This window comes from Haliotis cracherodii, unplaced genomic scaffold, assembly GCF_022045235.1.
Source record: "Haliotis cracherodii isolate W230 unplaced genomic scaffold, xgHalCrac1.p SCAF_17, whole genome shotgun sequence".
NCBI classification, from domain to species: Eukaryota; Metazoa; Mollusca; class Gastropoda; order Lepetellida; family Haliotidae; genus Haliotis; species Haliotis cracherodii.
Window position 1 is genome coordinate 25,033,627 of NW_027266272.1, and position 15,039 is coordinate 25,048,665.

The 15,039-nt window shown below is 39.3% G+C and overlaps 1 protein-coding gene across 1 annotated transcript in view; it reads right to left on the reverse strand.

Annotated features, from left to right (window-relative positions):
- The window catches only part of LOC139465001 (splicing factor 3B subunit 1-like), a 28,964-nt gene extending 19,944 nt beyond the window's left edge, over window positions 1-9,020 (reverse strand). The window contains 5 exon segments of the mRNA XM_071246661.1: window positions 1,281-1,360; window positions 3,972-4,089; window positions 5,505-5,591; window positions 7,045-7,226; window positions 8,983-9,020. Coding sequence (XP_071102762.1) covers window positions 1,281-1,360; window positions 3,972-4,089; window positions 5,505-5,591; window positions 7,045-7,226; window positions 8,983-9,004 — 489 coding nt within the window. The 5' untranslated portion in view covers window positions 9,005-9,020.
- Window positions 9,021-15,039: the final 6,019 nt, after the last annotated feature.

Genomic DNA, 15,039 nt, shown 5'->3' on the forward strand with positions numbered 1-15,039 from the left:
AACATCTGTGAGCAGAGAGCCGGAAGTACCGGTAAGCATTTGCATATTGCACATGTGACCTAACATGTGATAACCGGTGAAGCTGAAATCAATTCCAGCTGTTTTTACAGTTGTATTAACAAGTGTTGGAGACGGTGTATACAAGTGATTGTGAAATAAACACGCTGAATGTGAAGCAAACATAAGCCTAGTTAGTTACAACATAGTTAATTGGCGATTAAATTACTCCCCATTGTCTCTTATATGTTATTACTTCATAAATGAATTTTATTTTACGAGCACCAATTTGGTGTCGTATCGTGTAAACACAAAATGGCGACGTGTGCTGGAGTTACACACGCGACCTATCATTGTAGAAAAAAACAATGCAAGATAAACATATTTTTATTGCATACATAAGGTTTGTGTGCACACTTGTGATGTGTGCGAAATACGCATCAGTCGGAAAGCGCACGTTAAATCTCCAAAGTAACTAACTAACTAACTTGTGATGTCCGTTAGCGAAATACGCTACAGTCGGAAAGCGCACGTTAAATCTTCTATATCAGTCAGACTTGTGATGTGTTTGATTCCCGGTCGCCTTATACACGGAGTATAGGATTTTGGGTTGATTTTTAAGGCGTGTACAGGGGGGGGTCGTCTTATACGTGGGGTCGTCTTATACGTGGGGTCGCCTTATACACAGCGATATACGGTATATCACGGCGTGTCAGCTTAATGTGGGAGGAAAGCCCGAAGTGATGCAGGTCTCAGACGTTTACCACTGTTGCATGGTATCTCAGTGGGCTAGCACTATAAAACCTGCATTAGCCTGGGCTAGAACAAGCAGATGCACGAACACACACTTTGCTATACAAGAGCAATAATCTTGAGTGCAACATTAAACCCCATTTCACATCACTCACCTAGTGCTTGTTTGTGTATTTGATGTATTGTTTAACGCCACACTCAGTAATATTCCAGCCACATGATGGAGGTATTTAAATAATCAAGTCTGGACCAAACAATCCAGTGATCGATATTGTGAGCAACTATCTATACCATTGCGGAAAGATGACATGCAAGTGACCACACGATCCTTTTGGTCACCTCTTATGACCAGCATTGGTTGCAGGGATCTATTCTAACCCGGACCTTCACGGGTCCAATGGTCTATGAATCCAGGTACCCCCTAAAACTCTATCTCATAATATCAGGATTACAACAAGGAAACTTGAGTGCGTAATTTGGATCACTGGAAAGTGACAATCTCATTTTTTTTCCGCGTTTACTATTCTTACCTGTTCTTTGCCGAGCTGCAATTCTGTCATAACATCTGAGAAGGTTCTTGCTTGAAGCTTTGGATCAGGTGTTTTGCCTCCTACAACATAAAGCAGAAGAGTCACGACATGCGCCGTGACGAAAATAAATAGACATTAACTTCATAGCCATATTCTCTGGAGAGTAGCAGTAATCATTGCCTATATTACAACATCCCAAGAACTACATGTGAAAGATCAGAGTATGGGGAAACATCAAGAAAATACATTGATGCACAATATATACCACTCAAAAGTAAAAGCACACCTAATTTTTTCATATGACTATAGTTAATCTGTCACAGCCATGACAGGTTAGCTATAGTCTTATGAAAACATTGGGTGTTCTTTAACAATTTTTTTGTGATATATATGGCATGAAAGATTGTCATATAGAATTATCACAGAAGCCATTGGGTAATAGCTGGAAGTCTCCATGCAACCATGTGCATCTTTTCAAAGAATGTCTGACCAAAGGAATAGAACATTGTTTGGTGACTAATTTCCAAATACTCTGAAATTTCCACCCTACTATAATTGTACTGTGTGTTACCTGTCCATATAGTGATGACTGGTGTGATCCTTGTGTAGTTCTTGGGGAAATGGCCAGAAATCAGTGATAAAATACACTTGTCGGTCTTAACCTCAGTTCACTATCATCTCAGGCAAACATTGCAAATATTATTTGGTTTTAAAAAAGATGAAACATTTTAAAAATCCCAACATTCTCCAAACATTAATCACATTCATTAAAATCCAAACCAAAATATCTGAACCCACAGCCTCATTTTTTTAATCAGTGTTCAGAATAGAGTCCAAAGCTTGTCTGAGATTCAGGACCTGTTTCAAAGGAATTTTTTTATAATATTAGCCTAAGTATAAAAAAAATTCACATGAGGGCTGGATACTTTTCAAAGATGAAAATCAAAGGATAGATAGCTCCTAATCTGATTTCTGGCCACTTCAAGGTATCTGCACCATGGCATTGTATACGTACACCTTGGGTCTTCAGGTTCCAGTCTTGCTGCAACGCCTCCCTGAGTAATACTCAGACCTCACAACTCCTAAAATTAGTCTCAGATTAGTGTAGTTCTAAACCACCACACACATACGCAACATATAGAACTACCCACACATCTCACAGAATAAACCTTGCATCATATAAAGGCTGCTTGTACATCATGCAAGATACCCATACCATTAAAACAAGGAACGAATTATTACATATTAATGAATATGTTTTTCATCATTGCAATGGTGAAACAGACCTGTTAAAAACAACTGGCGATATGTACTTAACATGTTTATATGGATTCACCACATTACTTTCCGAAAATTTAATAAATCAAGATTATTTTGTTATCAAAGAACCTTGCCAGTGTCATTACTATATAGATGTAATAAATATCATATATAGTTGTCAGGTTCTTGGGCGATGTCCTCAACGAATGAAGGAAGCTAGAAAGGAAAATATTTGACATTAGTCTCGGGTTGACTGATTGTTCTTTGTCACATGACAATCCTACAAGTTCGCCTTCCTCCACTGAGGTTTATGTTGTACAAACTTCGCTTCGTCATAGCCAACTTGCAAACACAGTGACATTCATTCACAGTGACAGGTCAACAATCTTGTACGCAACTTTTATTTCCTAAATACATGTATGTGACATAATTATCCCCATTTTCAAATATTCTCAACACTATCGCCCTAAATTTTACTTTACCCCATATGGTATTACTATAATCCTCAAGGCTCTACCTAAGCATCATGAAATCATCAAGATGACAATATATTGATACTGCACAGATCTCCCGTAATCCTTTCAATGGCAATCTCATAAATGCAAAAAAAAACTTTGTAGGAGAAGGTTTAAGATATTGGCGTCTGGCCAGTAATGGACCAAAACTTCTTATCACTGCTTAGTGTGTGACTAATGCATCATCTTACATGATCTAATAAGCATCACTCCCCTTGTGAGAGTCCCTAACTACAAATAACGTCCGATGTGAGGGCCTTCTGCTACTTCCATTCAAAATCCATTCCTGGCATGTCCGTTGTTGTTAGCCAATACTTCTCTAGTTGTTAGGCCAGAATCAAAGATTACATGAAAGAATACTCGTAACATAATAATAAACATACACATTTAACAGCATTTACACTGTTGTGAAGAGATGACCAATGACCAGTTGTAAAACATCACGCGAAACTCTACATGCTAAAAAAGTCATTCCCATGTTAACACATTAAAAGCCAGTCCTCCTCCCCTCATCGTCAAATTTCCTGAAACTAAATGGGTTGAATACCTCCAATACCCTTCTTCCTCCCGACACTGACACAGAATGGGTTGAATACACCCTACCTGCTGAAAGACTTTCTACTTCCTTATTCCTCAAAAAGACAAATTCATAAAATGTTTTTTACTCTCACTATCCTTACATTTTTCAACGGTTATCACAAAATATATAAAACAATAAAAATATAGATTTCATACCCTTTATCATCAAACACTGAACAACCACCCATACCACAAAATATCAATGACATCCATCATAATGGTCGAATAGGAATCAGAGGAAAATGACAATTGCGACATTGAGCGTACAAATCATTAAGAAGACTCAAGGTGGTAAACAAACAGACACAAAGAAGAAGTTGATGGGATTTGTACTAACCGTCAGCAAATGGATCATATCTTTCGGGCGAAATGATCATCTGACGTCGTCTGGCTTGGTATTCAGTTTCGCGGTCAGCAATCTTCGCCACCCGATGATCAGCCAGCGGATCATAATCCTACAACATTTAATGTGTAATATTGATAGACTCGAACTATAAATCTGATACAAACGTCATAGTTGAGTGTCGTCCTGAAAGTGGCGAGTTTGCTTTGTTTGACCCTTGTGCACTCAGGGTTGTTTGTTGTTTAACGCTGCACTCAGCAATATTCCAGCTATATGACAGCTGTCTGTACATAATGGAGTCTTGAGATCAACATGTCAAGAGCAAATGTTCACAAGGACAAATGAGGGGTAGATCCTCAACAATAAATTTGTATGTTGCCAGCAGGGCATGCTCCTTTTAAAAGTTACTGGCCCATTTCCAAATTGGCCTACAACTGAACGGTTGAGGCTGTGAAGTAGTTGAACTTAAGGTCACGCAGCCACCCCGCAGGACTCGGAAAACATCAGAACTCCTCAACCCTAAAATGTTTTTTCCTGCACTCAGCATGCTCAGAGTAAATCTTGGCTTCCATTTGCCTTATTTTGTAGTGATTTATGAGCAGATAAAGTTGTTGAACACAACATTACAAAATGGCGCCCTTTTCATTCTACCCAGAAGATCAAATTAAAAAAATTAAACATGCACCATAAGGAGTGAATTTTGACTCGCCAGGCGGGCCATGTTCCTTACATTTTCAGCAAGCCCTTTGTAATTTTAACAGGCCACGGGCAACCAGTTAAATTGACCCCTGCAAATGGTCCACCAAGGGCCTTGTTCCACAAAGATACTGTAGAGCTAAGACGATCGTAATTCTCATACTTTACCATAGGCTTACGACAACATGGCAATTATGTCTTTATGGATTGGGGCACTGATCCAAATTAGTAGCCTCTTATGACAAGCAATAGGGTTCAAGGGACCTGTGCTAATGATTACTAAACCTGATCCACATGGGTTAAACATAACGAATGAGTTGGGTTTAACGCTGCTTTTAACAGTATTCCAGTTATAGCATGGCGTGTCAGCTTAATGTGGGGGGAAAGCCATGAAGTGATGCAGGTCTCAGACGTTTATCGCTTCAGTGAAACCCCCGAGCACGGGTATGGTGCTGATAAACCTAGAAACATAATCAGGGCAAACTGGGATTCGAACCCACAATCGTCGACTTCTGGCGTGCCCAAGGGACGCAACTCTGCACAGTGAATCACGACGCCTTGGTCACCCGTGTCCCTGGACATAATGAACTCATTTAACTGAAGTTGCATATCATTTTCAACCTGCCTGTTCCAAATCTTTAAAGTCTACTTCCCCAAACTTGTATTTTGGTGTTATTTCAGTAGATTAGCATATGGACTAGCATAAGCTCATTTCATTAAAACAGAAGACATTTTTACTTGACTTGGGCTTCTGAGTGGCTATGTTCGCAGACTGCTGCTACATAGAAAGAAATGAATAAAGGGTTCATTATACTGCAGTTCCCAACATACCTTGTCGTTTGCTGTTTCATGAAGTAAGTTTAACGGTGCAGTGTAGCTTGACCGCTTAGGAAATGCTGCTCCTACATCTTCATAGTCCTGAAACATGCAAAAGAAGAAACTGAAAGATTTAACAATAATTTATTTGAATCAACACACGACAAACTACATGTGCCAGGGCAAGCCAGCTTCAGGGAAAAGTCCTCATTTTAACGCTGAAAATTTAATTTGTAATTGGAGTCTGAACATGATTTGTCCACTTGCAACATGAACCACATTCGTTGGCAGGTTTTTTTGTTTCCATTCTCTTAACTTTGCCCTGAGAATGATGGGAAAATAACAAATTGTTCTTATCATTAGTTTATTTACAAAATGATCAGGTCAGTCTCAGAAGGCAGAAAACTTCATATCAAAAGTAGTTTATTCAACATAGTCAATTAAGATGTCCCCACAATAAAAACAATCTTGACTCTCACCATAACATATTACAGTAAACAATGGTTAAAGCAAACACGAAGGGAACACAAATTTTAGTTTGTTATAACCATGATAACCATAGTTCGTTATAAGCATATATACTACTCAAAAGAAGTTAAGGATCAACAGATTCTTTCAAATTACTATTGTTAATCTGTAATGGCATGAGAGATTAACTATAGTAATAGAAAAGAATTGGGTGATCCTTACCTTCTTTTGAGTAGTATATATACAGCATATATACAGCAAGTGGCCATTTCGATATATCCTCCAGTTCGTTATAAGCGTGTTCATCATAAACGTAGTTTACTGTAATAATATTACACTAAATATGCCAGATAAAGCAAAACATTGTTGATCACCCGAAAATAAACACTTACTGATTCATGTTCTTACCATGCTTACTATGTCAGTTCATGCTAGACTACAGCAATGAAAAAGATTTAATTTAAAAGCTTTTCAAAGTCAACAAGTAAAAGACCATTCTCCCGAGGCAAGAGTCATTTTATCAAAGTCCTATGTCCACCCTTGCCATATCAAACCAAAGTTCCTGTGCTAAATATGACTCTACTATCACACATATCGATAGTTCAACGAGAGAACATTTTAAAAAATCATCATGCCTGAATGTGATTTACCGATGTCTGTCTTTGTTGACATGAATGTCTATTTCGTCTTTAAAAACCCCAAAGAGTCTGTGTTTTTCAGGAATGAAATCGCAAATGCTTTTGTTATCTGATCAACTAGGTCATCGTCAATGGTAGTCACCATTTTTGTGTAGCCATACGAGGTAAGAACAGCAGTCTGATTGGATATCATGTTTTCATTACTAGCACAAACCGCGATCTACGAGAGGTGACGCCAAGATCAGGACAAGAAAAGTGGGCCTGACCTGGCAAGGGTAGAAGCTAGGCTTTGATGTGGGCTTGTGGACATGCATGCCTCTGGAAGAAGGTACAAGGCAGAAAGAAAGAAAGAAAAGTGAAATCAAAGTGAGGGAACACACTATTTCAAGTATGTATTATTGTTGTCAGGACGATCAATATAAAACAAGAGAAATGTGAGTGCAACATACGTCAGGTTCATCTGTGGCAGCAATCGAAGTTACGTATCCAGAAAATTTGTTTGAATCATAGATGTCAACATCATAATGTCCTTCTGCTCCAAGTCCAACTCTTTCACAATCATCTTCCTTTGTCTGGACTGTTGTTAGTTGTGCTTTCTTGGCCTGGATACTTCTCACCTGCTCTTCAATCTCTGAAAAACAGACAAAAGGTGATATGCTTATTTTTACCCATGTTTAAGAACTGAACGATTAAATATCAATAACCGAAGTGGTCCCAATTACATGTATCCGTTCAGGTTGTTCCCAAGCATAACCAGATAACAAGAAATGGAGGAATAATCTAACTAGAACCAAATTATAGCATATATTTGCACTGTTAGAAATTGTGGAGTGTATTTTTATCAAAGGACACCCTAAACAGTACAAATTTATGTGCAATATCTTTGCATGGCATACAAATAGGTGAATCTATCATTTTGCTTGTGTAAGGGTCAGATGACATTAAAATTATTATGTCCTTGACTACTGTTTTGTATGGGTCAGTCACTCTGTACATTGTATGTGGATCAACCAAATGCTGTGATCAAGTTTGTTGTTTAACATCACACTCAGCAATATTGCAGCTATATCAAGGCGGACAAGACAATCCATTGTCTGACATCATGAGCGTTGATCTATGCAATTGAGATATGACGACATTCATCAACCACGTCAGCAGGACTGACCATCAGTTCGCGTTAGTAGCCTTTTATGATAAACATCGGCTGCTGTTGTTCAATTTTAACCAGGATCTTCACAGGTCTGGTGACCATGTGTAAGATTGGTTGGTCGGTTGGTTGTTTAACGCTGCACTCAGCAATATTCCAGCTATATGATGGCGGTCAGTAAACAATTGAGTCAGTAACAGACAATCCAGTGATCAATATCATGAACATCGATCCAGGCAATTGGGTTTGATGACATGCATCAACCAAGTCAGCAAGCCTGACCACCCCATCCTGTTAGTCGCCTCTTACAGCAAGCATGAGTTGCTGAAGTTCTATTCTTCCCCGGATCTTCACAGGTCACCATGTGTAAGAGGTGACTAGTCAACACAAAGAGCATGATAGCATGTCCATATAACCTGCGTTCACTCAGCTCATTTTGCTAACCTGCTTTGGAAATGTTTTAGTTTCCTGATAGCAATGTGTTCTAATAGGGATCGGAGTGGGACCTATGATCATCAATGTGTTGATTTCGTAAAGCCATCCACCTGTTCATTACCGATCCTAATTTGTGGGTCTTTCCAAGAGAGTTTTTAGACATTGTCTGTGATGTTTTGTAATCTTTGTAACTTTCACCACTTCATTATGAAATCTAGATAGAACGTGAAAATTATATGTGACTTAGATACATTTCATAGAATTTAGGATAGTTCCTTACACTGACTACCAATCTAGATTTAAACATACTGGACTCGTGTATTGAGATAGGTATCAATCTCACAATAATGATCACTATGTGCTGTGGCTGTTCGTACATATGACGTTATCATGGTTATGGTTATGGGAGCGAATTATTTTTTGGCCTAATTGGCTAAAGTTTTCACTTGTTGGCAATGATCGGGACAACAATACTAACATTTCGAAACCGTACATGCTCATAATCTACAATCAGCCATACTTAATTCTCTGTTCAATCAAATTGAGCGAGAACGCTGCCATACGATCTGATCATCATCTATTCCCTCAATCACCTCAGTCTGTTCCCTCACTAAAAACACATACACACGAGTTGACTAAGTCTCACTCACAACTCCGTATTTTTAGCGTATTTCTGAGGCTGACATAAACATTTCCGCTACGATACCTGCACATGCTGATGCTTTATATATCTGCGTGTCACATTAGTGTCTTAATATTTCTAAAGCACATGCAAATTTTGAGATAATGTCTTCTTCTATTTTACCTTCTCTTGTTGTCGCTGCCATCCTTGCATATGGCCGACGTTTATTTACCCACAATTCCTTCGAAAACGGAAATAAATATTTCCAAAAGATGAAACGAGTTTCAGCGAAATATGATTCACTGGGGACAAGTCCATCCGTTTTCCTGCAGCAATACTTGTTCATAACCTGTAAATACCTCGGACTCTCTCGCTATAATAGCTTCATTTTGTACTCAAGTCAATTTAATGAAGCTAAAATTAGCCATCCAATAAAACTGCAGACATGCGCGAGAGGAATTCTGGATGTAATACCCTGTATCATCCAGGATGAGCTCGTTTAAACCTATCTCTTATACATTATGTGGTGGTACGCGGTCTGGTGTACAACGTCCAGCGCACTCCCATCAGTGAATGCGTACCCGACAGGAGGAGTCGGTGATGTGAGTTAACTTTGGGCTGTATACTCCCAAGGGAGTTGAGAATGAAAATCTAGCGCACTCTGATCCAGTGGCGTAGGTAATAATATCTACGTTGGTCTGAGCGATGTACAAATTCACAACACAACACAAAATAAAGGCGTATTCACCATTTTCAATACAAAAGGGACGAAATAACTTTGCAAAGATACCAGACCAGATAATCAATCAATCAATCTTTATTGTATGAAAGGCCATTGGCCCATATACACATACAGATAAACAATATTATTTACAGCTGTACAGCGCATTTTATAATTATTTGATAACTAATATGATACTTGACATATAATAAAGGTATTGTAATAACATTGGTAATAACCACAGTGGCAGCAGTAGTAGAAAAAATACAAAAGGAATACCAAAGGAATGGAATGGAAATATGACGTTTTACGTCGCAAAGGCTTTCAGCCATAGCGCGACATTCAATACAGAAGGATCTATCAGAAATATACTCATCATGTCAGGACAATTAGACAATTAAAATGTATATGCATTTCTAGTAGAAACAAACAGATAAAATGTTGTCAGTCCTGAATCTTCTAGACTAACAAACAAAAGTAACAAAGGGGTTAACATAAGATTAGTACTGTTTAGCGTTTAGTTCTCAGAGAACAACAATTAACTGGTTAATTGTCAACTTAGAAACGCTAACCCATTGACAATTTATTCATCAATAATGTGTTGAACGTTTACAGTTACATTGAATTAAAACTAGAATGTTAGGTATTTTAGGGAATATAATTATAGCCTGACATCCGGGCGTGCAAGTTTTCAAAAGTGACGGTACGTCAGCACAATAGACTGTCTCGGACTGTCGGGCAGGCGGGTATTTTCAACACAAAATGAGGTTGATTCAGGTTCTCAAATAGAGCTGGTTTTGAAGTTGTGTATTTGTTGTTTAACACCTCACACTGCTCTATTCCTGATATAGTCGCCTCTTACGACCAGCATAGTTACTGGCGACCAATTCGAACCCGGAATCCCGCTTGGCCACTCATTGTGAATATGTTTTTGTTTGGTTTATATCTTGCTCTGGATTATGTACAAAAGGCCCGTAGCCAATACGTACTGAAAGAACATTGGTAAACTTGCGGCGTTGGCGAAAGGTTGATGTTGCCCTACAACGTTTGACCGACGTTCGCATAACATTGCACATAGAGTGAGCGAGTGAGTTTGGCTTGACGCCACTTCTTTGCAATAATCCAGCAATATCACGACGGGGGACAAATTGTACCAATGTGGGTAATCGAACCCGGGCCTTCGGCGTGACGAGCGAACAATTTAACCACTAGGCTACTCAATGCCCCAGTTGAACACAGCCATAATGAACGCTTTTGTGATTTGACGTTGGGACAACGTTGATTTGGTGAGGTAAAATAACAGGTACTATCCTTCATTCGTTTTAAAAATCATTACGTTTAGTTTATGATGTCGAGAATATATTCATCTCAATCTGTTTATATCGTATTGTTTTCATAAAATAAATTTTGCGGCGTTAATAAACTTGTATTCATTAAACCAGTAGATGCCAAAACATCACGCCAACTTCATATATGATTATATCACGTTTATATTCCAGCGAATGGGTACCCGGTAGGATGAGAAGCTAATATAAACGTAAAACCTTGTATAAATTCTGTCGTTATATTACAATTTAAAAATTAGTTTTATTCTCACCAGGGAGAGAACATAATTTTAATGCATAATGGAACGTTTGAAACGTTTGAATGAGGTAATAATATCTACAAGCTGCATGCACTACATAACTCGCCTATCAATATTATTATCATTAAACTACAAAGTATTATTGTTATCACACGACGTGTCATATAAGAGGTTAAGAGATTCTGTTCAGATTCTGTTCTTTGGTATCCAGCCTGTCGCTCAAGTGTTATGGGCATAAAAGAAGAACTGGGTGGCTTGGAGTTAGTATGCGCGTGTGGGGTAGCCATGTTAAAATTCGATGTGTTATCTCACAACAAAATCGGGCTTATAAGTGAATACTGAACACACACACACACACACACACACACGTGCATGTACGTCGCCAGACGAGAGAACTAATCTTGAATGCGATGTTACACCCTGTGTGTGATTGTAGTAGACATGACTCAAGTTTGAGAGTGCTATCTCACCGAGATACCATATCGCAGTTTAACATGAATACCTTACTCTGACACAGTACAGTAGCCAGGCTTTGAATATTAATAAAGTCATCCATGCTTTCTTGTTTACATACCTGACTGACTGATATAGAAGATTTAACGCGCGCTTTCCGACTGAAGCGTATTTCGCACACGGGCCTGGCCTGACCATTTAGTGTATTCCGAAAAGGGTAAAAGTGGTGTGTGCAACCCAAGAGGGGGCTTTTAGGGGTTGCTTAATTATGTGTGAAGCCCATTTCTGGTGTCCCCCGCCGTGATATTGCTGGAATATTGCTAAAAGCGGCGTAAAACCGTATTTCGAAAACTGACACATTACATTCACATTACATCGCAACTGGAGATGAAACAAGAGAATAACTCATTATATGAAGTGGCTTTTCACAATCGGAGCTGTAACATTTGAGACCAACACATTATATGAAGTGTTTATTTGTTTGTTATATAATTATATACCAGTCGACCGTGTTTTATATACCTCTTCTTATTTTAAACTGGCTTCATGCACATTTATCTGACTTCAATCTGTAAACTACATTTGTATAGCTTTGTACATACAGGTTTGAATAGCTTTTCCTGTTAATTGTTAAGTTATCTCTGCAGCCAGTGCGTGTCAAAACACGGGGTTGTGTACTCGCGGGCAGATGACCACGGAGTACGCTGACCACTGTGTCGGATTAACGAGACTGATTAATGAGTGAATTCGGTAATTCGTTGCAAATTAGGTGTGTCGGAGTCGGGAGTGCGACAATGTCGGATTAAAGTGACTGAATAGCGCTGAATCAATCGGTTCCCATCATTTGTGTCGGATAAAGCCGAGTGTCGGATTCACGAGACTTGACTGTATACGGACTCTCAGCCGATTAATCCTTGTTTTAGCCCCTTAATGCAAAGTGCCAAGCAGGGAGACAACAAGTACCACATTTTTACGTCTTTTGGTATGACATGGGCGGGAATACCCTCTATCCACTGTAGACCACGAAGGCGGTCTCGTCCCACATTAAGCTGGAATGCAATGATGATATTGGCATACTGCAAGCGGTATAAATCACATCTCACTGCCTGTATGCACAAGGCGGGGCGGTGGAGTAGCCTCGTGGTTAAAGTGTTCGCTCGTCACGCCAAAACCCCGGGTTCGATGTGTGAAGCCCATTTCTGGTGTCCCCCGCCGTGATATTGCTGGAATATTGCTAAAAGCGGCGTAAAACCGTATTTCGAAAACTGACACATTACATTCACATTACATCGCAACTGGAGATGAAACAAGAGAATAACTCATTATATGAAGTGGCTTTTCACAATCGGAGCTGTAACATTTGAGACCACAACATTATATGAAGTGTTTATTTGTTTGTTTGTTGTTTAATGCCACACTCAGCAATATTCCAGCTATATGACGGCGCTCTGTAAATAATCGAGTCTGGACCAGACAATCCAGTGTTTGATATCATGGGCATCGATCTAGGCAATTGGGATACGATGACATGCATCAACCAAGTCAGCGAGCCTGACCACCCGATCTCGTTAGACGCCTCTTACAAACATAGTCACCTTTTTACGGAAAGCATGGGTTGCAGCTATTATACCCGGATCTTCACGGGTTCTAAAATGATGATAGCAATACCCTTTTTGCATTTGGGTTAACCGCTTATGGATACGATGACTTTCGATTTGATTTTCTTTTCATTGAAACTGTGATTATGGCACTATGATTGGTTTCCTGAAATAGTATTTTCCGTGAGTCAAGGAGTGTTTGACCTATTCTACCCCGGATCTTCACGGGTGTTATGAAGTGGTGCGTCACAACTGGAGATGAAACAGTAGAGAGCAACTAATTAAATGAAGAGGTGCATAGCAACTGCAGCTGTAAAACTAGACACCAAGTCATATGAAGTGGCCTGTCACAACCGGAGCTGAAACATAAGAGGCCATCTCATTATACCGGGATGTGGCGATTCTCAAATTGATCTGAAACATTGAAATACCAACTTATTAAAATAGGAATTTGCACGTCTGAACTGGATCTAAAACATAAAAAGACTAAATCATCGTTACTGGAGGCGGTGCGTTTCAATTTAGACTATAGAGTCTTGATTTTTCTTTCACAATGATCCTTTGGTAGTGATATGCAAATCAAATCGTTACATACCTCTACAAAAGTTCCTTGATGGAACGGGTACACACCACAGAGGTCCATAACTCCAAATCTTTGCACTGACTATTGTGCTAAATTAATGGTCAAACGGAGACAACGTATCTCTTCATTTTAAAATGAAGCTTAGAGCTTTTCTATATGTTCTCTAGAGATCAGACGTCCAGACGATCTCAGCTGACACTACAACTGCCTTTCTACGGTAACTGGGGTATCATTGGGTGTGGACAGCACCCGCAACTCATTCTTACACTTCACCATGAATGCGGAAGGTTATACTTTCCCTACTACTCGGAACATTCGGACCAGCAAAATACACCCCTATATCTACTGACCACATTCTTCACAGGGAAAGTCCAGCATAACATGGCTTTCTCAGAATGGAGCCTACATGACCACGGACAGTTGCAATGTGTAACCCATGTCCAGGCACCTTGGTCGTCTTGGTATAACGTACAATTGTAGAAGGACATGCTTACATTCAGTCAAAGTCACCGTGACTAAAGAAACTATTTGGAGTTAAAGTTGCGACAAGTTAAACCACAATATTAAAAAATGATTCTTTCTGGAAAAATAATCTACTTCGTCATATGTGATGCGTTTCAACTGGATATGACTCATAAACAAATCAGCTAATAATAGTAGGAAGTGGTGCGTCACAACAGAAGCTGAAAAGGTACAGACCAACACATAATATGAAGTGGCGTATCACAACTGGAGCTGAAACATTAGAGACCAACTAATATGAAGTGATGCTTACAACTGGACCTGAAACATTAGAGACCAACTGATATGAAGCGGTTTTTCACAATCGGCCCTGAAACATTAGAGACCAACTCATTATATGAGGTGGCGCATCACAACTGGAGCTGAAACATTAGAGACCAACTAATATGAAGTGGTGCTTACAACTGGACCTGAAACATTAGACCAACTCATTTTATGAAGTGGTGCTCACAACTGGGCCTGAAACATTGGAGACCAATCATTATGAAGTGGTGTGTCGCAACTGGAGATGAAACAATCGAGACCAACTCATAAAGTGTCACATCACAAGCAGAGCTGAAACATTAGAGACCAACTTTTTATATGAAGTGGTGCATCGCAAATGGAGATGAAACAAAAGAGAATAACTCATTATGTGAAGTGGCTTTTCACAATCGGAGCTGTAACATTTGAGACCAACACATTGTATAAAGTGTTTGTTTTTGTTGTTTAATGCCACTCTCAGCAACATTCCAGCTATATGACGGCGGTCTGTAAATAATCGAGTCTGGACCAGACA